This window comes from Lissotriton helveticus, chromosome 9, assembly GCF_964261635.1.
Source record: "Lissotriton helveticus chromosome 9, aLisHel1.1, whole genome shotgun sequence".
Lineage (NCBI taxonomy): Eukaryota > Metazoa > Chordata > Amphibia > Caudata > Salamandridae > Lissotriton > Lissotriton helveticus.
Genome location: NC_136070.1, coordinates 59,639,103 through 59,663,768, shown reverse-complemented (window position 1 = coordinate 59,663,768; position 24,666 = coordinate 59,639,103). Strand labels below are relative to the sequence as shown.

The 24,666-nt window shown below is 47.6% G+C and overlaps 1 protein-coding gene across 1 annotated transcript in view; it reads right to left on the bottom strand.

The window, feature by feature from the left end:
• The window catches only part of RYR3 (ryanodine receptor 3), a 1,933,484-nt gene that overhangs the window by 1,151,505 nt on the left and 757,313 nt on the right, over positions 1-24,666 (bottom strand). The window contains exon 25 of the mRNA XM_078661960.1: positions 16,309-16,456. Coding sequence (XP_078518086.1) covers positions 16,309-16,456 — 148 coding nt within the window. The remainder of the gene's footprint in view (positions 1-16,308; positions 16,457-24,666) is intronic.

Sequence of the window (24,666 nt, the reverse complement as noted above, 5' to 3'; positions counted from 1 at the left end):
CTGAGGGCCCCAGACCTGACCTGTCCCTCCAGTAAGCCAAACAGAGGGACCCAACCTCCAGCTGTAGGTAGCCAGAGGTTGACCCTGAGAGCCCAAAACAACTCAGTCTTGGAAAGAAAGGCCTCTTTTGTGGATGATGGTTGGAGGAAGCTGAGCCCAAAATTAGTGGAGCCTCACTTCAGTACTCCATCTCAGCACCAGCCTTTCTCTTTGACAAAACACACCACAGGTAGAGATTCCCTATGGTGGAGACCCTCAGACACCCTTAGGGTGAGGGATTGCTTAGTGGACCATGAGATAGGGGGTAACCATGCCAGTGCTGGTACTTCCTTATATGGCCACTCAGGCAATATAGGCTTACCTGGCAAGGCTAGCCTTATCTCCTTTCGTTTGGGGGGGGGTTATGTAGGAAGGTAGATCCCTGACTATGGTTGCCCCCAACTTTTTGCCTGGTGTTTTGCTGGTTTTCTGACTTAGTTGACCTGGGACCCTGCTATTCAGGGCCCCAGGCCTACTGCTCTCTCTGTAAAATGGATTCCATGTACCTTAGGTACATATCTAAATTGGATACTGAGTCACCTTATCAGTCCCTGTACAGTGTACCTTAGGTACCCAGGGCATAGGTGTACCCAGGGCCTACCAGGGGCTGCAGCATGTATTATGCCACCCCTGGCTGGCCATCCAAATCTGACACAACTGGCTGCTTGACAGCTGGGGCAAGGTGGTGTACTCACCCTTTGCTTTAGATATAGTATCCCTATATCTAACCCTAAAATGGACACACAGATCTCCTATCAGTCACTCCTATGGCAGGCCTTAACAATCCTGAAGGCAGAGTGCTTGGAATCGTGTGAGATGGTGCTCTGGCATGAGCTGAGCCTGTCTGCGGCTTTCGGGATCCATCCCTTAGCCGTTTCCATGATATCGCATACCATATACTCTTAAGTGCATTATAATCCTCGCGGTTATATGCCAACTCTGGTATCGCTTTATCAAAACATGTCGAGTAAGGTGTCATACGAATTGGAATACTAACCCCTCGCCAATTCTGGCGACGGGGTTAGCATTCCACCCTTCTAGAGGGACACGACATGTATGTAACCCCTAACCCCGGTTAAAGTCAAACAGAGCCTCAGCTCCACAAAATGGATGCTGCCACCGAGACACAAGTCTGCCCTCCTGCTGCTGGGAGTCCTCCCAGAGCAGGAGATAAGGACAAAGGGTTTCCTGCCAGGGGCGGTGCCAGCACCGTCCCAGACAGGGTTTTGTGTATTGTAGGTAGGCAGGGCTTTAGAGGAAGGTGACTGCACGTGGCACCCCGGTGCTCACTGTGCATAGGCTGGCTGGAACCAGTTCCAGGGTCACTCCAGACCCTGTGCTGGGGAAAAGCCCGCCAAGGAAGTGGGTGTAACCACCCCCCTCCTAGTCCCACCCCTAGGGCAGGACTTAGTCGCGTGCCAGCCCCTTTTTACAGGATAAAGGTAGGAACTGGCCCCCTTCCAAATCAGATCATCTTTGAATCCTGAAACTACTTTCCACGAAAGGAACTCAAGACTTCTTCCTAAGATTTCTCCCTTGTGACTAAGGAGTAGTCACCCTGCATCCGCAGGCACCATCTTAAGAACACTGCGGTCTGCTGCAAGTCTCTCCTCCGGATCAAGACTGCCCAGCTCGACGAGAACCGGCTTCCCTGGCACCTCTGACCTCTACCTGCATCATCAGTCACGCTGAGATTCGTGGGTGTGACGAGACCTCGAGGGACCGGCCATCTTCAAGACTGCACGACTTCTTTCCAGCAAGCCCGCCGAGTAATTTCCTGGTGAGTGCTTTGGGGTCCGAGAAACCCCGACCCTGAGCAGCTCCAGCACCGAAGTGCAGCCTCCCAGCATCTCCACGATCTGCGTGGGGCCCTTCTGCTTTTTGCTGCTCACCGCGTTGTTTGGCTACTAGCCCGCTGGCTTGTGGCCTTCTGAACGACGCCCGAAGACATTTCTGCTGCTGATCTGGTTGCTCCAGGCTGGCCCTTGCTCCCTTCCAAAAGAGGAGCACCCCGGACCCTCCTGGTCCACTCAAGACGCCATTTTGAGTCCACCGCGTGGGCTTGAATTAGCCAAGGCTTGTTGCCCAATCCTGGGTAACTTCGACGCCGACAGCTTCATCCATCGTGGGACAGCTCGCCTCTCCATCCTGGTCGCCGACAACGCCTCCTGGTCCGTGAGATCTGCAGAGCCAGCGTCGCCCACTCACCTAGTCGAGGTGACTTCGCCCGGTGCCATCCTGGTGCCCACTTAATCACTGGCTAGTGATTCAAGAACTTGGTCCCCTCTGCTTTCAGGTTTCTTCTTCCTTGATCCAGGCTTGGATCCATCGAACTTTTCTTCACTGGTCGCCTGCCAGCAACTTCCTTCTTCCAGGCTCCTGGTCCGGCAACGAGATCCCCGACGTCTTTTCAGACCTATGCAGCTGCAGCCCCTGGGCTAGGTAACTTCGGCACTTCGGTGTCCCAGGATAGCCTCACTATCCTAGGGTCAGGATCCACTGTCGTTTTCTTCCTACCAGGTCGGGTTCGCCCGTGAACACTAACTTTGCCTTTACTAGCTTCCATAGACTTTGTCCCGCATCCCGCGTGAGAGTGCACCCTCTGCACCCGAGTCCCCTAGGTCTCCTAGAAGTAATCTAACGATTCCCTAGTCAAGTCCTAGCGATTCCAAAGCCTATTAGTATTGTACTTACCTGCTAGTAATTTCGCATTCCACTTTTTAAGTATATGGTTTTTCGTGCCCCTCGGGCATTTGTGTATACCGTGCTAACTTAAGTATTTTCGTAAGAGTTTTGTTGTGTGCTTAGCACCCTGTCCTCATAAAGAGTACAGGGTTGTTGTGATTCTAATAAATACACTGTTTATTTTCATAACACTTGTGTGGTGTCCTTTCACTGGGTGTTCAAGGGGTAATGTGATGGTAAAACAGCTGGCTTAACACGCCCTCTAGAGTCTTAGCCTTAGACTGCTCGTATCCATGCTACTAGGATAGCTGGTCTATAAGGTTGACTTACAACCAATCATCAATAAGGGTTGTTTGGACTGATATATAGTGATCACTAGAATAGTGAGCACTGCACATCAGGCCAACTTCTCACAGCTCTATAAATGGGTATAGCATTAGAGCTATGAAAGAAAGTGCAAAATAGCTCAGAATAATATGAAGCATCATTACTGCTATCATAAATACAACCCCCCTGGGCAAATCAAGCTTGTTTAATGTGCAACATTGATCCTAAACCATACATTTTGTGGGTAGCTGCATTCATGTTCACTATGAACCACAGATGAAAGGGCAACATATCCTGCACATTGTGTTTAATCTGTATGCAACTGTTCAGGGAAGACCAAGTTCCTCCAGATACTGAAGCCCTGTTAATTAACAAATCCCCTACCACGGACAGTCTTTAACCGCATCAACGCTGAGCAGATTTACCGCTCTGCGCTGACTTTTGCGGATTCGCATGTTACGTGACGAGCTGGGCTCGTCATGAGCGTGCGAGGAGGCTACCTCATGACGAGCCCAGCTCGTCATGAGCGTGGAAGGGGTTAACTGTAACAAACCCCTGACAGTCACTAAACCTACATTGACAAAAGAAGTTGATATAAGTAGAAAGGTGGGTACTGTTGACACTGTGTACTCTATGGTGAGAGTTTAATCTGTACCACACTGTTTGCAGACAATGTAACTCTCATGAGAAATACACCTCTGAGTATTAAAAAAGTATCTACTAAGAATAGTGTACACTCTATGCAAAACGTGCCCAAAGAGCGACTATTCACTTAAAATAAACAAGGTCTGAAGTTGATTACAATCATACCACCTGCACCCATCATACTTTGGTGAAAATGTTACAAAAAGCCCGTCTTCTGAAGCAAAACAAGCACATGTACATAGCTTACTACCTGGTGCACATCGTCTTCTATTTTAAATAGAAACTATCCTGCTGAAACGATTATGTGTAATAACTCAAGTCTGTTTACAATTCTTAGTATGTAATAAGAATGTTGTCCTGCTGGAAACTTTTTCTGCAGTACCAAAAAAGTTGTGTGGAACATAATGAACATTAGTCATCAACTGTTACCTGCACACAGAGTTACTCTGCAATACAAAGATTTATAATGTGGTCAATGCATCTACACACCTAGGGTGCATTAGGAGCAAGTATTTTATAAACATGTATAATGATTAGCTGGACAAAGGGTGTACAAAATTTGATAGAAGAGTAATTTGGTAGTTACCCATTACTATGTAAACTATGAAACAAACTAACTCATTGGATGATGTCATGAGTGATTTCATCAGTGATGTCATCAGTGAAATCTTAAATGATGTCAGTTAGTCAAAATACTTTAATCAGTTAATTAAAACCATAAAAGTACATATAATAAAATCAAAAGTGAAGATAAGATACAATTATCCTACATGACCTAAAAATCTCATTGATAGAAATATCACACCACAATGATAAAAAAAGACAGTAAAACCTATTTTAGAGCCTATAAAATAGCTCGCCTCTTCTTTCTGACAGCAGCAACTAAAGATTTTGCAATACTAAAGCAATCCAACGGACTTGTTAACATCTGAAGATAAACTAACGCCGGTCTTACTTGCACAAAACCATTATCTTTTTGTAATGGCAATATAAAATGTAGGTGAAGTGAACAATAATGGTCACAAAACATCATAAACTGCTGTGTATCTTGAGTAGAACAATTATCACAAGTCCAAGTGCCCAATTCATCAACCTTATGCCACCCTAGAGGTTCTGCGAGCAAAAGATTTAAAATACTTAGTTGAAACCTTGTTAGAAGAAAACAATGGTAGAGAAGAACAAGTTACTTACCTTCGGTAACGCTTTTTCTGGTAGATACAATATCTGCCTGTGGATTCCTCACTTTGTGAATATCCCCTTGCATCGGCAATATTCGGAAATTCTTTTTGTAGCCTCGCGCCGACGTGGACTCGGACGTCATAGAGACACGACATCGCTCGTGACTCCGCTGACGTCACCGACGCCTACAATAGGCCCACGCCGGCGTGATGACATCAGTTCCGCCCTTTTTTCCGTGCCTTCAAGGCACACGGACGGACCAATGACAGTAGACATATACACTAAGCATGGGCGGATTTTGCGAATTGGCAATCCGCGAAATTGCGTATTTACGGATTCGCAATCCGCAAAATCCGCGAACTCTCGCGAATTTTGCGGATTCCTTTTTGTGTTCGCAAGTGTTTCTGCCATTTCGCAAGGGTTTTTTACCAGTTCGCAAACGCGAACTTACTTGTCAGGTAGCAACGGTCGCGACCATGTTGTTTCTACGTCTGGTTCATCACAGCACCCTCTGTTTCACCACTGCCACCCTCTGTTTCACCACTGCCACCCTCTGGCTCAACCATGCCACCCTCTGGCTCACCCATGCCACCCTCTGGCTCACCCATGCCACCCTCTAGTTCATCACTGTAGATTATGGGGGGGGAAGCACACCTGCCCTGCCTCAACTGACATGAATGAATTAGGGGCTGATTAATGTGTCACTGAATTTGAACTTCCAGGCTGGCACCTGCTTCCTTATCTGTAATTGCTTTCTGTTGCAGTGTAATTTTTTTAACAGGACCTTTGTTGTATACTTGTAGCTATTCTCTGAGCCTGCTGTGAGGGTCAGAGCAAGGTCATAGAATAGTTGCAAGTAGGCAACTGAACTCTGAAGGGGCCCCTCAGGAAGCACTACAGGGAATGGTTACTAATGATAAGATTGAACTTTTGCACCTGCTGAGTGTTTTCAGTTTTGCAAAAATCCAAATATCCAGCAGCATCCACAAAAAGAAATCCTTCCAGGCACTACAGGGAATGGTTACTAATGATAAGATTGAACTTTTGCACCTGCTGAGTGCTTTCAGTTTTGCAAAAATCCAAATATCCAGCAGCATCCACAAAAAGTAATCCTTCCAGGTCAAGATCCAAATCAAAGTGACCAGCACATGAAGAAAGCACTGGGAGGAGCCTGCTGGACAGGAACAGGAAAGTGGAAACTGTGGGGCACTTCCTTCCTCCCACCCCTTCCCCAAAATGGACTCTTTGCAAAAAAAAAGTGCAGGCAAATGTCAACCTGAGGAGTTATTCTGATAAAAATCATAATTTTCAACGTTTATGCTGCCTGCTGGTGGATTTCTTGTGCGAAATTGCAAATTTTGCAATCTCGCAATTGCGAGATTGTCGCTGCCTGCCGCATCTACGTGTTCGCAAGTGTTTACTCCAGCGAAATTGTATAGTATTCTAGTTGGCGAGTGCGACCAAGCAAAAAATCCGCTTCGCACGGATTTACGAATTTTCAGCAAGTTCGCGAGAGTTCGCGGATTGCGAATTTGCCGAAAATCCGCAAAATCCGCGAGCGGAACGGATTTTACGCCCATGCTTAACATACACAGTATACGCAGTACAAATATCATAAACATATCAAGGTAACACACATAGTGTGAAGCAAATGCAATAAAACATTTGAAATAAACAAATCCTTGACAATAAAATAAATACATTACAGAAACTCTGGTATAGAAGAGTGGACAACGGGGAGGAGGGTGGGTCAGTGTGGAATCCACAGGCAGATATTGTATCTACCAGAAAAAGCGTTACCGAAGGTAAGTAACTTGTTCTTCTGATAGATACATCTGCCGTGTGGATACCTCACCTTGTGAATAGAGTCCCACAGCAGTCCCCACTCCCGGAGGAGGGTGTCCACTCTTCTAAACCAGGAAATCCTGGAGAACAGAACGCGCAAAGTGATCGTCCCTCCTCACTTCGGAATCCAAGCAGTAATGCTTCGCGAAAGTGTGGAGGGAAGACCAAGTTGCCGCTCTCCAACTATCCTCTACAGGAACACCTCTAGCCAATGCTGAGGTTGAAGACTTAGCCCTTGTAGAATGAGCCCTTTTACTCTCTGGTGGTTCCTTACCGGCCAAAGAGTAGCAGATCTTTATACAGAGGACGATCCATCTCGACAAGGTTCTTTTATGGACCGCTCTTCCTTTCTTGTAACCAGCGAACCCAATGAAGAGCTGGTCATCCAAACGAAAGACTTTAGATCTGTCCAAGTAAAAGGACACCGCCCTTTTAGGGTCCAGACGGTGCAGTCTCTCTTCCTCCTTAGAAGGGTGAGGGGGAGGATAGAAGGTAGGAAGGGTAATGGACTGTCCTAGATGGAAGGGAGTTACCACCTTAGGCAGAAAAGCAGCCCTGGTCCTAAGAACCATTCGATCAGCATGAATGGTCAATAAAGGGGGCTTGTAACTAAGAGCTTGAAGCTCACTTACCCTCCTTGCCGAGGTTATAGCAACGAGGAAGACTGTTTTGAGAGTCAGAAGCCTCATAGGACATTTGTGAAGAGGCTCAAAGGGAGCACCCATCAAAAAGGTCAATACAAGATTTAAGTCCCACTGAGGCACAATAAAAGGAGTAGGAGGGAACTTATTTGTGAGGCCCTTCAAAAACCTTAAAACTACAGGAGATTTAAAAAGAGATGGCTGGTCAGGCAAACAAAGAAATGCCGACAGCGCTGAAAAATAGCCCTTCACTGTGGCAACAGCAAGCCCATGTTGCGCCAGAGAAAGGGCAAACTGGAGAACATCAGACAAATGGGCTCTCAAAGGATCACTAGACTTTTTCCCACACCACGTGACAAATTTTGACCATCTATAAGAATAGATAGACTTAGTGGAGTCACGCCTGGCTGACAAGATGACATCCACAACGTCAGGCGGGAGGGAAAAGGAATTCAGGTTGCCCCGTTCAATCTCCAGGCATGAGGGTGTAATGTCTGGAGGTGGGGGTGTAGAACCTGCCCCCCCATCTGAGAGAGGAGGTCTGCCCTGAGAGGGAGACGGAGCGGCGGGTGAGAGGAGAGGTGGAGAAGATCTGTATACCACACCCTTCTTGGCCAGTCTGGGGCGACCAATATGACTTGGGCACGGTCTTGGCGAATCTTCCTCAGAACCCGAGGAATCAAAGGTATGGGAGGAAACGCTTAAAGGAGTTGATTTCCCCAACTCAACTGAAAGGCGTCCCCCAAGGTTCCTTGCATCGGATACTGGAGACTGCAGAACGACAGGCAGTGAGCATTCTCGCGAATGGCGAACAGGTCCACCCGAGGAGTCCCCCACATCTGAAAGATGTCGTGAACCACCTCCGGGTGAAGCCTCCACTCGTGGTCGGCAGAGAACTGCCGACTGAGACTGTCTGCACGAACATTCAGAACCCCGGCCAGATGATTTGCCATAAGACAAATCTGATGGTCCTGAACCCAGGACCAGTACGCAGAGCCTCTCTGCAGAGACAATGCGACCCCACTCCTCCCTGTTTGTTGATGTACCACATCGCGGTCGTGTTGTACGTCAGGACCTGAACCGAACGACCGCGAAGGGAGGGGAGGAAGGCCTTGAGCGCCAAACGTATAGCCCGCAATTCTAGAAGGTTGATGTGAAGCAACCTTTCCTCTGGAGACCAAAGACCCTTGACCTCCAGATCCCCCAGATGAGCACCCCACCCTAGAGTTGATGCATTTGTTATCACTGTGGTCACCGGAGGAGGCAACTGAAAACGCTTCCCCTGAGACAGGTTGCCTTCCACGCCCCACCAAGATAGATCCGCCGCAGCTTCTCTGGAGATCCTCACTGACTCCCTGAGATCTCCGTTGTGCTGATACCACTGCTTGTGGAGGCACCACTGGAGCGCCCTCATGTGCCAGCATGCATGGTTGACCAACAGAATGCATGAAGCCATCAGACCGAGCAGGCGAAGGACTTTCAGGACTGGAACGACCACTCCATTCTAAAACAAGCATTAGAAATGCAATCGGGCTCGGATTTATTTGAGTTTGAGCTAATGGCATTGTAAATGCCAATGTCTTTTTGCCATGTGTTATGGAGTGTGTGCATGTGGTGTCTAGTGGAAGTATGTTGGTTGAATTGTAATTTTACCAATGGTGGCATGCTGTGCTTTATATGAATATGTTTAAAAGTAAAGTGTACCATACTGCAATTGCTTGGTGGAAAAGTGCACTGCCGGCTGGAGGTGTGTGTGCCTGGTGGAAGGGTGCACTGACGGCTGGTGGGTGTGTGCTTGGTAAAAGCGTGCACAGATGGATGATGGTTGTTGGTGTTTGTGCATGGTGAAAGCATTCATTGACGGCTGGGGGTGTGTTGTTGTGTGTGTTGTTTTCTGTGTACTGGTGAGTGTGTGGTGGTGAGTCTGTGGGGGTGAGCCTGGGGAGTGAGTGTGGTGGTGAGTGTGTTGTGTTGAGTGGTGACAAGTGTGTGGTGTTGAGAGACTGAGGTGTGTGGTTTGTGTGTGCGTTATGTGTGTGTGGTGTATGTGTGTGTCTGCACCGCCAATCTGCACCGCCACTCTGCACTCAGCCGAAGAGAAATCACGCTGACGCTTGCAGGGTCGGAGAATCGTCATAATCACGATAAGACTGTTCAAAACACTTCCATCAAATTTGACAGTTTATCATATTCAAAAATAGTGGTGGCGGGGTGAACGACACTAGTCACACTACCATACATTTGATGAGTTACTTATGCAGCTGTTTTTAGGCCCTCCTTCCCAATACATTGTCTAAGTAATGAACTGCCATATTGTAACCCACGCACCCCCCATCCACCCCAAGAGTCCTTATGGCACGTTGGTGTGTGCATATACCAATAATAAAGGCAAAGGCAAAGACACTTGAGGGAATATTTGAGAGTCCGATACACAAGCCGATCGGGTTGAACGGACATGAACTTCCATTGTATAGCAGCGTGCTCGGGCAGGTTGTACCTCGCTTCACAGTGCTTTGCTAAATAAAAGGCTTACACATTTAGTTGGACAGGCACTTATTACAATATAAGGGGGCATTTCAAAAATGGTTTCTACGGGGAAGCCGCGTGGGCAAATAGCCTAATGTTAATGGGTTGTGCACCCGCTAATCTAACTTTTGAAACAGGACGGATAAAGGAGCTGCATCAGATCTCCCGAGCGGCAGGATCCCCTCTGTACCCGGGATGGTTAGCGCTTCCCACGCAGACAATGTTTTAAGAAGCCCTGGAGGAGCCTCGAAGAGGAGGAGGGGGGGGGGGCAGACCTCGAGGCTCATATCCCTCTATGGAGAGAGGGTCAGTGAAGTGCAAAGGTTCCTCATGAATACTTGCCGTGCATAAAAATAGACAAATCCATCTGCTAGAGGGTGGAGACCGCAACAGCCAATAAGCATAGGGGGAGGTTGCCAGGTGACCGACAATTTTTTTTTATTTCGCCGATTCAAGGTGATTTTACCAAGGATCCCAATCCCGTGGGCACAGAAGGGGGTTGTACTGGAACAATAGGGACGGGTATATTAATCCCCGAAACTCATTAGGGGGGCCGTGTCGAGAAGCGAAAGGTATCACTGGAGATTATGAAACATCGCCACTCATCATTTTACGAAGGGCAATTCACACCCCCTGCCAAAAATATTGACAAGTAAATATGCAGAGTTCGAATACAAAAAATACACAGGTTTCTCAACACTTGCAATACGGGACCGAGGGTGCAATGCGAACATGGACAAAACGTCGAGAAGCCGAGATTAGAACCCAGAGCAGACACTCGCCGGCGGTCCGAGACCCACACAGACTTATTCCGTGAATAGGTGGTACAGCTTAACTGGCAGCACCCATGCGGCGACGGGCCTTTGAAGTCCAACACGGATACAAGCGGACATTGCAAACTTGACGGAACTGACAAGATCTGTGTATGGCCTGACAAAAATAACGCAAAAAGTAACCTGGATTGTCGGATGTGAAATAAAAAAAAAAAGCATTCGGGCACTTCGATTAAATGAACGCAAGTCTCCAAGCACTCAAATATCACACCTTGGCTGCCGCATCCCTAGCTACCAACTGTGCGAAACCTTCCTTTGCACGTCACGGTGTGTTTACCATATTGTCACCAGGGTCTCCTCGGAAAATAAATAGCGTTCTACTTTGAGACACGTCCTTTCTGTTGCGGTGAGTGTACACGCGTACTTTGAGGATTTCATCGAATACTACATTCAACCGCAAATGTATGCGGGTTTATGCAAGCCGCTCCGAATGAATGGCAACCAAATCTGTAGGCTGGCGTACCTACGAGACACTCTTGTTCTTTAACTAATGAAGCCCTTTCCCGGCCTGGCATGGAGCAGCTGCGCGCTGAGCGCTGCTGAATGGTGAACGCGCCCGGCCATCTGGATTCACTTAAGGAGGCACCCTGACAGCTCCTAATTATAATTAATGTACTTCTTTGCGCGAGCACGAACGAAATATGCCCAAATTGGCGGAACAAAACTACATTTACCCTATCACTTCAAGCCTATTAAAACGAAAACACAAGGAAGACGAATCACTGGCCAGATGACAGAAAACGCTAAGGAATGTGTGGAATTCCTCTCGCCAAGGCCCTAAGGATACTTCTTCTTTTTTTTCTTATAACATTAGGATCTCGAAACTCCTCCCCCACTTACAGTGGGGAGGAGTCCGAGCCCTAATAAAGGAATCATTTCCTGTATGTCGTGAATCCTTTGAGGAGGAGGGAATGTACGACATACAGTTGTGTCCAGTACAGCACCTATGAACAGGTTGCGCTGGGAGGGCACCAGGTGAGACTTGGGTACATTTATCGAGAAACCCAACCTGTACAACAACTGGGTTGTCTCCCGCAGATGATGGAGCACTCTCTCTGAAGACTCTGCTTTGATCAGCCAGTCGTCCAAATAAGGGAAAACAGGAATCGCTGACCTTCTGAGATGCGCCCCCACCACTGCCATCACCTTGGTGAAGACTCGAGGCGCAGTAGTAAGCCCAAACGGAAGGACCGCAAACTGATAGTGTTGCGATCCCACCGTAAAACGGAGATACTTCCTGTGCGACTTCAGGATGGGGATGTGAAAGTACGCATCCTGCAAGTCGAGCGACACCATCCAGTCTTCTTCCAGCAGTGCCTGAAGAACCTGAGCAAGGGTGAGCATCTTGAATTTCTCTTGTTTCAGATAGAAATTCAAGATCCTGAGATCCAGGATTGGACGAAGACTGCCATCCTTTTTGGGAATCAGGAAATACCGGGAGTAGCATCCCTGACCCCTTTCCTGCGCTGGGACCACCTCTATCGCACCCTTTCTTAATAGAGTTTGAACTTCCTCCTGTAGGAGTAACAGATGTTCCTCTGAGCAATATCCCTGGCAAAGAGGGTAATTGGGAGGGAATTCCCAAAAGGGAAGGGCATACCCATTTTCTACGAGATTGAGAACCCAAAGATCTGATGTAACCGATTCCCAATCTCGTAGAAAGTGGGTAAGCCGACCCCCCACCGGACCCACATGATCCTGAATGGCGGATCTAGGGCTGCTTTTCTGTGGCTGGGGGGTTGGAGGAGGTGGAGGAGGAAGAGGCTTGACGCCCTCGAGGACGTGCCCTTTGCTTTCCCCTGTACGACCTATACAAGGTATTTTGCTGCTGCTGCTGTTGTTGCTGCTGCTGACCTTGTCTATAGGTACGAAAAGAAGAGCGTCCAAAACCTCTGAACTTCCTGGTCGTCGAACCTCTCACTTGAAGACCAAGAGATCTAGCAGTTGCCCTGCTATCCTTAAATCTCTCCAAGGCTGTATCTGCCTTTTTGCCAAAGAGTCCTTCACCATCAAAAGGCAGATCTAATAATGCAGACTGTACATCAGAAGAAAAATCCGAGGATTTTAGCCAAGCTGAACGTCTTGTGGCAACAGCAGTGCCCATGATCCTTGCAACAGAATCTGCAGTATCAAGGCCGCTCTGGATAACTTGACGAGCTGCCGCTTGAGTGTCAGATAAAACTTCCTCAAAGTCACCTCTGCAGTCTTCTGGAACCTTAGGAATCAATGAACGCATTGAGTCCATAAGTGTGTGCACATATCTTCCCATAAGACAAGTGGCATTCGTTGATTTTAACGCCATACTTGCGGAGGAGAAAGTTTTCTTGGCCACTTGATCCTGTTTTTTAGCTTCTTTGTCACCAGGCACTTGGGGAAAAGCACCAACTGACTTTTTTGAGCATGCAGCTTGAATCACCAGACTTTCAGGAGAAGGGTGAGATGACAAAAAGGCAGGGTCCTCAGGAGCCACTCTATATCTTCTAGCCACACCTTTTGAGACTGCAGGAGCAGAAAGAGGCTTCTTCCATACTTCCATAATGGGTTCAGTTAACGCCTCATTAAATGGGAGTAATGGTTCCACAGCTGAGCTCGGTGAATGGAGAACCTAAGTAAGTAGATTTGATTTAAATTCAACAGAAGGCAAAATTAAACCTAAAAGTCCTGCTGCCTTTTTCATTACCACATGATATGGCTGAACATCCTTAGAGGGTGCATCAGGGCCTGATGGTAAAACCCACTCCGGGGAAAATTCAAGACCACTAGCATCAGCTATCTCCTCAAAATAATTTTCATCCAGTTCTCCTTCCTCTAAGTCTGAATGAGACTCATAATACTTCTGTTCTTCCAGGAGACGTTGAGCTTCTCTCCTAGACCTCTGCTTAACACGGATTGCAGCCGGATCCACTGTCGACTCCGATGGCGCCGGAGCTGACGTCGGCATCGAATCCGAAGGCTTGGAAGGATGGTCCAGAGATTTGCTTGGAGCGGGCGACGCCGGTGCCGGAGTCGTCGACTTCGGTCGAGCCGGCGTCGACAACGGCGTCGACCTCGGTGGAGCCGGGTACTGCCACAGCGGAGTCGGGGTCGGCATATACGGCATGGAAGGTGCCGGGGCATAAGAGTGAGGCACACCCAAATTAAATGCCATTGGACCCATGGGACCCAAAGGTGCACCAGAGGGGTACCAAGACCTCGAGAAAACACCATACATGGCGTTGAGAAACGCCGACGGATCCTGACCTGGTGCTGGAAAAGATGGATGATCACCCTCAGGTCGATCTCGAGGCAGATTCGAATCTGTTTCAACAACAGGAGTCGATTCCTCTTCTTCAATAGGAACTTCACCGACCTCTTCGTGAGCTGGAGATGGCGCCGGAGTCGGATCGGAAACCGGAGTCGGAGAATGAACTTGCGACTCCGAAGGCGAGGCCTCGTTTTCTCGATTTGAAACCTCTTGTGGCCGGATCACTTTTGATTTAATTTTCTTGGGTGATCTCGATCTCGAGTCCGATTTCTCACCCGAACGACGTCGAGATTCATGTCTCCTTTTCTTATGCATCGTACGTGACCGCGAAGCATGGTCCGATGAAGTCTTCAAAGCCGACGCCTCCCGAGATCTTGATCTCGACCTCGACTTCTTCGAGTGGGATTTTGAAGACTTCTTAACCTTATCGGCTTTCAGTTTTGCCACAAGAAGCTTAGTCTCCCTTTCTCGTAGGGCCTTTGGATTCATCTTTTGACACGACGAACACCCATCCACGTCGTGGTCGGAGCTCAAACACCAAATACAGTCCTGGTGTGGGTCCGTAACGGACATCATCTTTCCGCATTCCCTGCAGGGTTTAAAACCCGTCTTCTTTGTCGACATAATAAAGAGACAAAGAGGCAAAAGAACAGAGAAACGAAGAAAAACAGTAACAGAGTTACTAAAAGCTACAGAGTATCCCGAAACCGTTAGCGTCGATGACGCGGAAAAAAGGGAACTGATGTCATCACGCCGGCGTGGGCCTATTGTAGGCGTCGGTGACGTCAGCGGAGTCGCGAGCGATGTCGTGTCTCTATGACATCAGAGTCCACGTCGGCGAGAGGCTACAAAAAGAATTTCAGAATGTTGCTGACGCAAGGGGATATTCACAAGGTGAGGAATCCACACGGCAGATGTATCTATCAGAATTGTGATTACGTTTAGGTAAGGCTCTTATAGTGGGGATGCTTTAAATAGAATGTAGGGCTGTATTGTAGGTTTAAAAATCTCCCTTGCTTCTCCTTCTGTCCTCACATTGGACAAATATTGTTTTGGGCCAATCTCGGATCTTTTTTAATTGGGCCATTTGAGGATTCAAACGGATCGGTGGGCCCCAGTTTCTCTGCTAACATCCTAGTGTAGCAGAGCCAAGGGACACTCTTCGCCCTCTCCAGAAATAGGCAATCTTTAACTATTTTTTGCTTCGTTCTACATCTGGGTTGGTCCATATGCTTATAGAGCACAATAGTGGAGCTAATGCAACCAAATCAAATGCATACACTATCCCTGATTCCTGCTGGGCAATGTAGGATGATACAGCTTGAGGAACAGAAAACAGGTTTCTCAGAAACTTTTTCTCCACTATTTGGAGATCTCCCTACCACTTATATCTTCAAATATTCGACCCACAACAGGCAATGGCAATACATTTTGTATTGTAAACTTTTAACATGGTTTGTATTGGTTTGGACCACAGCCTTTTAGCAAAGTCAAGGACTTCAACAGTAGCTCTTGACACAGCGTCTCTCATTCCTTTTCTTTGTGTGGCCACCTGCCCTTATCGCCAAAAGGGACCCCCCAAATAGGAGAAGGTGGCAACCCTCATGATTTCATAGAACATGTCATGAGCGATGTAATATGTGAGGTCATAAACAGAGCATGGTGGGGCACAAGATATAGTTAGCCCTGCTATTTATAACAAGTGAACTTCTGTTTTTTTTAGTTCGAGACATACAAGTTTTCACTGACACATTCATCTATTTTTAAGTGATTTTGGTTAATAAAAAAACATTTAAAAAAAAATATATATATATATATATATATATATATATTGAGAGAGAGAGAGAGTGTGTGTCAAGGTTCATACATGTCAACTTAAGTACAGTAAATCTATTTTTACCAATATACTTACCTTCACGATATTTTGGTATTTGCTATTCTTGTAAAATATTTTTGTATTTACTGATATATAGCATTGATAGTAGAGTATCGTACCAAATGGATAGGATTTGTGCGTAATTATAAAGAGAAAGTGAGCAGCTGTTATCTCTGGTTAACATGTTTATTAGTCTTATCCTTTATCCTATATCACCCACTCTTTTTATCCTGTGCTTGTTTTTCTTATCAATGCCTACTACCACTGGAGCTTATGTCCCTTTTCAAATTCACCCTTGTTACTTAGAGGGTGGCCATCAGCTCTTTAAGGATATATGTGTGCTGAGGCTGCATCCTCATGACTTGGCTGTAATGTCCGGTCCTCTTACACAAGCAGCTCCTTAGAACTGCTGTTGGGAATCTGTAGCAGATAAGGAGATGGGTAATATGGCATGCCCTGGCAACATACCCACTTCTTGGTCGGGTGGCTCGATATTGTATCCGTAGCCTGTGAACGTCCGTACTGCTTCACGAAGGCTGTCTCGGTTTGATTTCTTCGTTCGTTCATCTAGTAAAGCATATGGCACCAGTCGTGGGTTACGTTTGTTTTTGATATCCTGGAGGAAACCACAGAAATTAATGAGTTTAATATCAATGGAGTTCAAAGTTACTGAAAAATCAGGATTTCAGATCATTAAGATACTTGATTGCCCACTCTCGGTACATGAATTCTGCACAATAAGGCAAGGGAATGAAACCATAAATACCTGCAACAGTATTTGGACCACTGTCAATGTATAGAGGTTTTCATTGCAGAAAGAACATCCTAGCAATATGTTTTTTAATGAATTTTACAATAGTTAGTATACAAGAATAATTTGAAATACAGAAAGGATTTACCTCTCTAAATAGACAATACTCATTTGAGGGGGCGGGACATCCTGAAATTCAATTTTGATTTATTTCCAAATACATTTAATAAGAACAATAGTTACTTACCTGTAATCTGTGGTTCTCCAGTATTGGTGTCTTTCATAGATTCACATGCCTGAATCATTCCCCGTCGTCGGAGTGGGAGTCCCACGGTACATAAAAAAGCAATAAAATGCTATAAATATATAGTAATACCAATAGAAATGAACCAGGAAGTAAAACAGCCAATGGTACAGTAGGCAAAAACTTCCCATCTATGACTATCATAGTCATTTTGTATAGTCCAAACTACAGCCAATCAGGCGCCAGCACCCACCAGAATGTTCTCCCCAGAGGCTCAGGCTCTCAGATTTTCTCGCAAGGAGTGAAGGTAAACCATAATAGCCTAGAAAGCCTCTGAGGGGAGGTGGGCGGGTTGCATGTGAATCTATGAAAGACACCAATACTGGAGAACCACAGATTACAGGTAAGTAACTATTGTTCTTCTCCAGTATTAGGGGTGTCTTTCATAGATTCACATGCCTGAATCAGAGTAGCTAGCAGTACATATCTTTGCTGAACAGACGCTCATAACACCCAGCTTGTCAGCTAGTAATGCAAATAACAATGCAAAGTGAATAAACACATATCATATAAAGCATAACATAATGCAATCAAGAAAATATGTGAAAACATAACATAAGAAGCGTCTGACAGCAGAAAAACAAGGAGGTGGGAAACAGAGGCTCACCTTAATGAAACAGATTCCGTAGAACAGCTCGACCCACAGAAGTATCAGCCTCGCTGATGGACTCTAGACAGTAATGTCTGGTAAAGGTATGGCGACTCGCCCAAGTCGCCGCCTTGCAGATCTGCTGAAGTGGGACTCCAGCGAATAAGGCCGTAGATGAGGAGACTGCTCTTGTAGAGTGCGCTCTGGGCGCAGATGGTAACGGTCTCCCAGCCTGTGCATGGCAAAAGGCAATGGCAGCAGATATCCATCTTGCAATAGTCTGTTTTGATACTGCCTGCCCTTTACGAATCGCACCGTAGGTAATGAACAACTGGTCAGAGGTGCGTACAGCAGAAGTTCTTTGTAGATAGAATTTAAGACATCTTCTAATGTCAAGCGAGTGTAAAACTCTTTCCGCAGGAGTTTGCGGGTCTGGAAAAAATGATTTAAGAACAACAGGTTCGTTCAGATGAAAATCCGAAGGTACTTTAGGAATGTATTTGGGATTTGTGCGAAGTATGACAGAATCGCTAGTGAATTGGAGGAAAGGATGATGAACAGTGAAAGCTTGGATATCACTAACTCTCTTGGCGGATGTTAAGGCTAAAAGCAGTGATACCTTCCACGAAAGATACTTCAAGTCAGCTCGATGGATGGGCTCAAATGGGTGACGCATGAGTTGACCCAGGACCACATTCAGATGCCACAAAGGAGGTGGACGACGTACTGGAGGGAACATTCTAAAGAGGCCTTTAAAGAACTGTTGGATAATTCTTGATGAATACAGAGAATTGGACCCATCCTGTCGATATCTGGAAATTGCAGCCAGAAATACCTTCAAAGTAGCATGGGACAGACCTGTTCGTGCCAACTGCAAGAAAAAAGGAAGAATTTCCTCAGGCTTTGCCAAAAAGGGGTGAACACCTGCTGAACGGCACCAGATACAGAAGAGTTTCCATTTGAGACTGTAAGTCTTGATGGTTGCGGGTGCTCTAGCTTTGGCCAACACCTCTTTACAGTCTGCTGGGATGTTCAAGTGTGCAAACTCATGGTGTTCAGGAGCCAAGCCGCTAATCTCAGCGATGCTGGGTCCGGATGGAAGACTTGACCTTCCTGAACACTGAGCAAGTTCGGGATTGGATGTAACTGAATTGGTTTGTTCTCTGATAGTAGGAGGAGCTCCGTAAACCAATACTGGCGCGGCCATCTGGGCGCAATCAGGATCAGTCGGCAAGGTTCCTTCCTCATCTTCCGCAGAACCTTGGGGACTAACGGAATCGGTGGGAAAGCGTACGCAAACCTCATGGACCAATCGAGGGAGAATGCATTCCCCAGAGAATTCTTGTGGGGGTGCCAGCTGGCGAAGCTCAGGCATTTGCTGTTGGTACTTGTCGCAAATAGGTCCAGGTCTGGCCAACCCCACTGATGAAAGATGTGGTCCACTGTGTTCTGGTGAAGCTCCCATTCGTGGTTGGTGATTGTTGTCCTGCTGAGTGCATCCGCAAGGACGTTTTCCGTTCCCGGAACATGCACCGCATGCAACTGTACATTGTGGTGAAGAGCTCATGTCCATAATTCCTGCGCCTCTTGAGACAGGAGAAGAGATCGAGTTCCTCCCTGTTTGTTGACGTAGTGCATACTTGTTGTGTTGTCTGTTCTTATCAACACATTGGTGTTCTGAATGATGGCACAAAACGCCTTGAGGGCAAGAAAAATGGCTCTCAGTTCCAAACGATTGATGTGCCACAGTTTCTGTTGCACAGTCCATTTGCCACTGATCGTGAGGCCTTGCAGATGAGCCCCCCAGCCCTCGAGGGATGCATCTGTAGTGATGGTGAGACTTGGTGGTTCTTGAAGGAACGCATGACCCTGACTGAGATGACACCTCTGTGTCCACCACAGAAGAGACTCCTTCATGAGTGGTGTGATTTGAATGAGGTCCTCGAAAGTGCCTGAAACCTGTTGCCACTGCAGGGCTAGTTCCTCCTGCAGCGGCCTCATTTGAAGCCGGCAATTTGGAAGTAATGGAATACAAGCCGATGCCATCCCCAGAAAGGATTTGTATAGTCGGACAGAAACTGACTTTCTTTGCATGAGATCTTGTGCTAGCCGACTTATTTTCATTTGTCTCTCCTTGGAGACGAAAGCTTTGCATTTGTGAGTGTCCAACATTGCTCCTAAGAATGCTATTCTTTGAGACGATTGCATTTGGGATTTGGAGAAATTTATTGTCAGGCCTAGAGACTGAAACAGGTGGAGACACTGGTGAAGGTGACGTTGAACAGTGCCATGAGAATTGGCCTTTATAAGGCAATCGTCCAGATATGGGAGCATTTGTATTCCCTCCAGCCGGAGGTGCGCAGCTACTGGAGCTAAAACCTTCGTAAAAACTCTTGGAGCTGACCGTAGTCCAAAAGGAAGGACTTTGAATTGGTAGTCCCTGCCAGCCACCCTGAAGCGAAGGAATTTCCTGTGGCGAGGTAGGATGGGGATGTGGAAATATGCATCTTGGAGGTCTAGGGTGACCATGCAATCTCCTGCTGTTAGAAGATGCAAAATTTCTTGAAGAGAGAGCATCCGGAACGTCAATTTCCTTAGATATTTGTTTAATGCACGAAGATCGAGGATCGGGCGCCACTCCCCGTTCTTCTTTCTGATCAGGAAGAACCTGGAGTAAAATCCTAGTCCTCTCATCCTCTGAGGAACGCTCTCGATAGCTCCTTTTTGTATCATCATTTTGATTTGGGTAAGCAGCTCCTTCAGGTGAGCTGGAGGCGGGCCCTTTGGCGGTACATTTGGGGGAAATCTTTCGAATTCTAGGGCATGGCCCCTGGCGACAATATCCAGGACCCATTTGTCCGTTGTTATCGACTGCCAATTGGAGTAAAATTTGGAGATTCTTCCGCCAAGTCTTTTGAGAGGGTGGAAAGACGGTGGTGGCAGGTGAAAAATATCATTGTCGCTTGTCCTTGCCGCGGTAGGTAGCCTTACCCCTATTTGGGGTGTATTGAGATCTTTTCTGCCCATAAGACTGGTAGCGTTGATTTTGGTAGCGCTGATTACCCTGACGGTATGAGGATTGTTGATGTTGTTGCTGGTATCCACCTCTATTGAAGGACGTTCCTCGTCCTCTCGCTCCTCGAAAGGGCGGCTTGTGAAATTGTAGAGTGCCTAAGGATTTGGCCGTTTCGGTATCCTTCTTGATAGTCTGTAAGGCCTCCTCTACCTTGGGGCCGAATAAATATTCGCCATCAAATGGCATGTCTAGAACTCGGTTTTGTACTTCCTGTCTGAAGGCAGTGGAACGTAACCACCCCTGTCTACGGAGAACCGCAGCCCCTGCTAATTGGCGAAAACCTGTAGATGCCACATCAACAGCTGAATCAATTATCTCTTCAGAGGTCCTTTGACCTTCATTGAGAATCTGGAGTGCCTCCGCCTTGGATGGCTCAGGGAGTAGATCGATAAATGGTGAGATGTCAGACCACATTTGACGGTCGTAACGACCTAAGATGGCTAATGCGTTGGCAGCACGGACAGTCGTTGCAGCCATGGTGGAAACTCGTTTTCCTATTGAGTCTAGGCGTCTGCCATCTCTATCCGGCGGCGCCGTAACTGCAGAGGACGGATTTCTGGCCCTTTTCTGAGCCGCCTGGACAATTACCGAGTCAAGTTTTGCTTGTCCAATGAGACAGGCAGGCGTCTTGTCTGGAGCTTTATATTTCTTATCAATTCTTGGCAAGACTGGAGGAATGGAAGCCGGCGTTGACATCACCTTAACACCTTCCTTCCAGATGAATTCCACAATGGGTATTGTCCTAATTTGTCGTCTGGGCTGATCTTTAAAATCGTAAAGGAAACATTCTTGTTGAGTATGCTCCATTTTCATATGAAAACGTGCGGTTGCACGCTCCATCAGCAAGTGAAAATTTGCTACATCAACAGGAGGGGAGGCCGACGCAGTCTGAGGAGATGTTGAAGGAGATTGGACCTGATAGTCCTCCCACTCCGATAAATCATCCACTTCTCCTTCTTCCCGTTGGTCGTCATCTTCCGAGGATTGCGGGTCCTCTTCGTGAGCAGGTTGTGGGTGTGAAGGTGGGCACACCGATGGGAGCACGGGTGGAGGCGTTTCCGAAATTGGAGTTGCTTGTCCAGAACCTGCCGATTCCGAAGGTGGAAACCTCCGATAGTAATCGTCCAGCATAAATTGTAAGTTGGATATTAAATCCAAAGGCACTTGAGCAACAGGGGTAGTGACAGGCATCGATACTTCAGCAGGAGAGTGAGGATCCTCATATTCATCATCTTGAAGTTTAATATGTAACTCCGATGGACTAGTGGCTTGTCCAAAAGTATTCTGGACCATCTCATTGTCACTGTCAGAATCCAGTAGTTGGTCTGGGACTTCAGAGGACACCTTGTGAGGTGAAACACGCAGGGGTGAAAGCCTCATTACAGTGTTGCGCAGTTGTTCTGCTGCTTGGCGTGGTGTTAAAAACACCGTCGACGGAGACCACACCTGTAGTGCCGTGCATGAGGATAACTGCGGCGTCGTCGGAGGGTTAACTTCCGATGGATTTGTCGTCGACGGATCACCTCTCGTCGACGGGACACTTTTCGGCAACGAAATAGTCGTCGTCGACGGGACACTCGTCGTCGACGGGAGACCTTTCGTCGACGGGACACTCGTCGTCGACGGGACAGTTTTCGTCGACGGGACACCCATCGTCGACGGGACACTCTTCGTCGACGGGACACTCTTCGTCGACGGGACACTCTTCGTCGACGGGACACTCTTCGTCGACGGGACACTCTTCGTCGACGGGACACTCTTCGTCGACGGGACACCCTTCGTCGACGGGACACCCTTCGTCGACGGGACACCCTTCGTCGACGGGACACTCCTCGTCGACGGGACCGTCTTCGTGGACGAGTCACTCCTCGTCGACGGTGTTAATTTCGTCGACGGCGTAGAACCTGACGACGAGCTCGTCGACGGAGTCTTTTTCGTCGGCGGTAAGGCCTTTAAAGGCGTCGACGACGAGGCGTCGACGACGGACGTCGACGAAATAGGCCTCACAGAAACAAAAACCATCGTTGGAGATGCTGTAGACGAGGACATAACCATACTAGGTTTAGGAGATGAAAATGTTACCGTAGATGTCACTGAAGTCGTCGTTCTCGTCGACGAGGAAGCTGAAGAAGACTTCACAGGAGGCGGAGATGAATTCTGTGGTAACATCCTGTCAGAAGATAGGGGAAGCTTGAGTTTTTTCCCCTTTGAGGAAGCAGAAGCGCCTTCCATGCCCCTGGAGGTGGGGACAGCCTGAGAAGTGGAAGGTTGATCCAGTCCTTTAGCAGGTGGTTGTTTTTTAGGCAGTTTAGCCTTGGGAGATGACATTCCCTCAGGCGCAGATCTCTTCCTGGAGGCTGAAGTGGAAGCAGAGGTGACACTGCCTACTTCAGAAACAGGATTAGAAGAATCCTTTAGCCTCTTCAACCACAGCAGTAAACGACCCTCTCTATCTCTGAGAGTCTTCTGAGGCATGGTTCTGCAGATCTTACAATCAGAGGCCTGGTGGTCTGGGTAGAGACAATAGATACACTTTTTGTGTGGATCCTTCTCAAAAAGCCGAGGCTTACCACAGCAGTCACAGGCTCTGAAGAGAGATTTCTTTGAAGACATCCTGAAGAGAAGACACAGATGAAGTTAGAAGTTAGAAAAACTGAGCAGAGCTCAGGGAGACTCCCTTCACACGACGTGCGGTAGAAAATCTGTGAGCCTGAGTGTAGGAAGGTAGAACCCTGACTATGGTTGCCCCCAACTTTTTTGCCTGGTGTTTTGCTGGTTTTCTGACTTAGTTGACCTGGGACCCTGCTATTCAGGGCCCCAGGCCTACTGCTCTCTCTGTAAAATGGATTCCATGTACCTTAGGTACATATCTAAATTGGATACTGAGTCACCTTATCAGTCCCTGTACAGTGTACCTTAGGTACCCAGGGCATAGGTGTACCCAGGGCCTACCAGGGGCTGCAGCATGTATTATGCCACCCCTGGCTGGCCATCCAAATCTGACACAACTGGCTGCTTGACAGCTGGGGCAAGGTGGTGTAATCACCCTTTGCTTTAGATATAGTATACCTATATCTAACCCTAAAAATGTACACACAGATCTCCTATCAGTCACTCCTATGGCAGGCCTTAACAATCCTGAAGGCAGAGTGCTTGGAATCGTGTGAGATGGTGCTCTGGCATGAGCTGAGCCTGTCTGCGGCTTTCGGGATCCATCCCTTAGCCGTTTCCATGATATCGCATACCATATACTCTTAAGTGCATTATAATCCTCGCGGTTATATGCCAACTCTGGTATCGCTTTATCAAAACATGTCGAGTAAGGTGTCATACGAATTGGAATACTAACCCCTCGCCAATTCTGGCGACGGGGTTAGCATTCCACCCTTCTAGAGGGACACGACATGTATGTAACCCCTAACCCCGGTTAAAGTCAAACAGAGCCTCAGCTCCACAAAATGGATGCTGCCACTGAGACACAAGTCTGCCCTCCTGCTGCTGGGAGTCCTCCCAGAGCAGGAGATAAGGACAAAGGGTTTCCTGCCAGGGGCGGTGCAAGCACCGTCCCAGACAGGGTTTTGTGTATTGTAGGTAGGCAGGGCTTTAGAGGAAGGTGACTGCACGTGGCACCCCGGTGCTCACTGTGCATAGGCTGGCTGGAACCAGTTCCAGGGTCACTCCATTCCCTGTGCTGGGGAAAAGCCCGCCAAGGAAGTGGGTGTAACCACCCCCCTCCTAGTCCCACCCATAGGGCAGGACTTAGTCGCGTGCCAGCCCCTTTTTACAGGATAAAGGTAGGAACTGGCCCCCTTCCAAATCAGATCATCTTTGAATCCTGAAACTACTTTCCACGAAAGGAACTCAAGACTTCTTCCTAAGATTTCTCCCTTGTGACTAAGGAGTAGTCACCCTGCATCCGCAGGCACCATCTACAGAACACTGCGGTCTGCTGCAAGTCCTTCCTCCGGAATCCGACTGCCCAGCTCGACGAGAACCGGCTTCCCTGGCACCTCTGACCTCTACCTACATCATCAGTCACGCTGAGATTCGTGGGTGTGACGAGACCTCGAGGGACCGGCCATCTTCAAGACTGCACGACTTCTGAA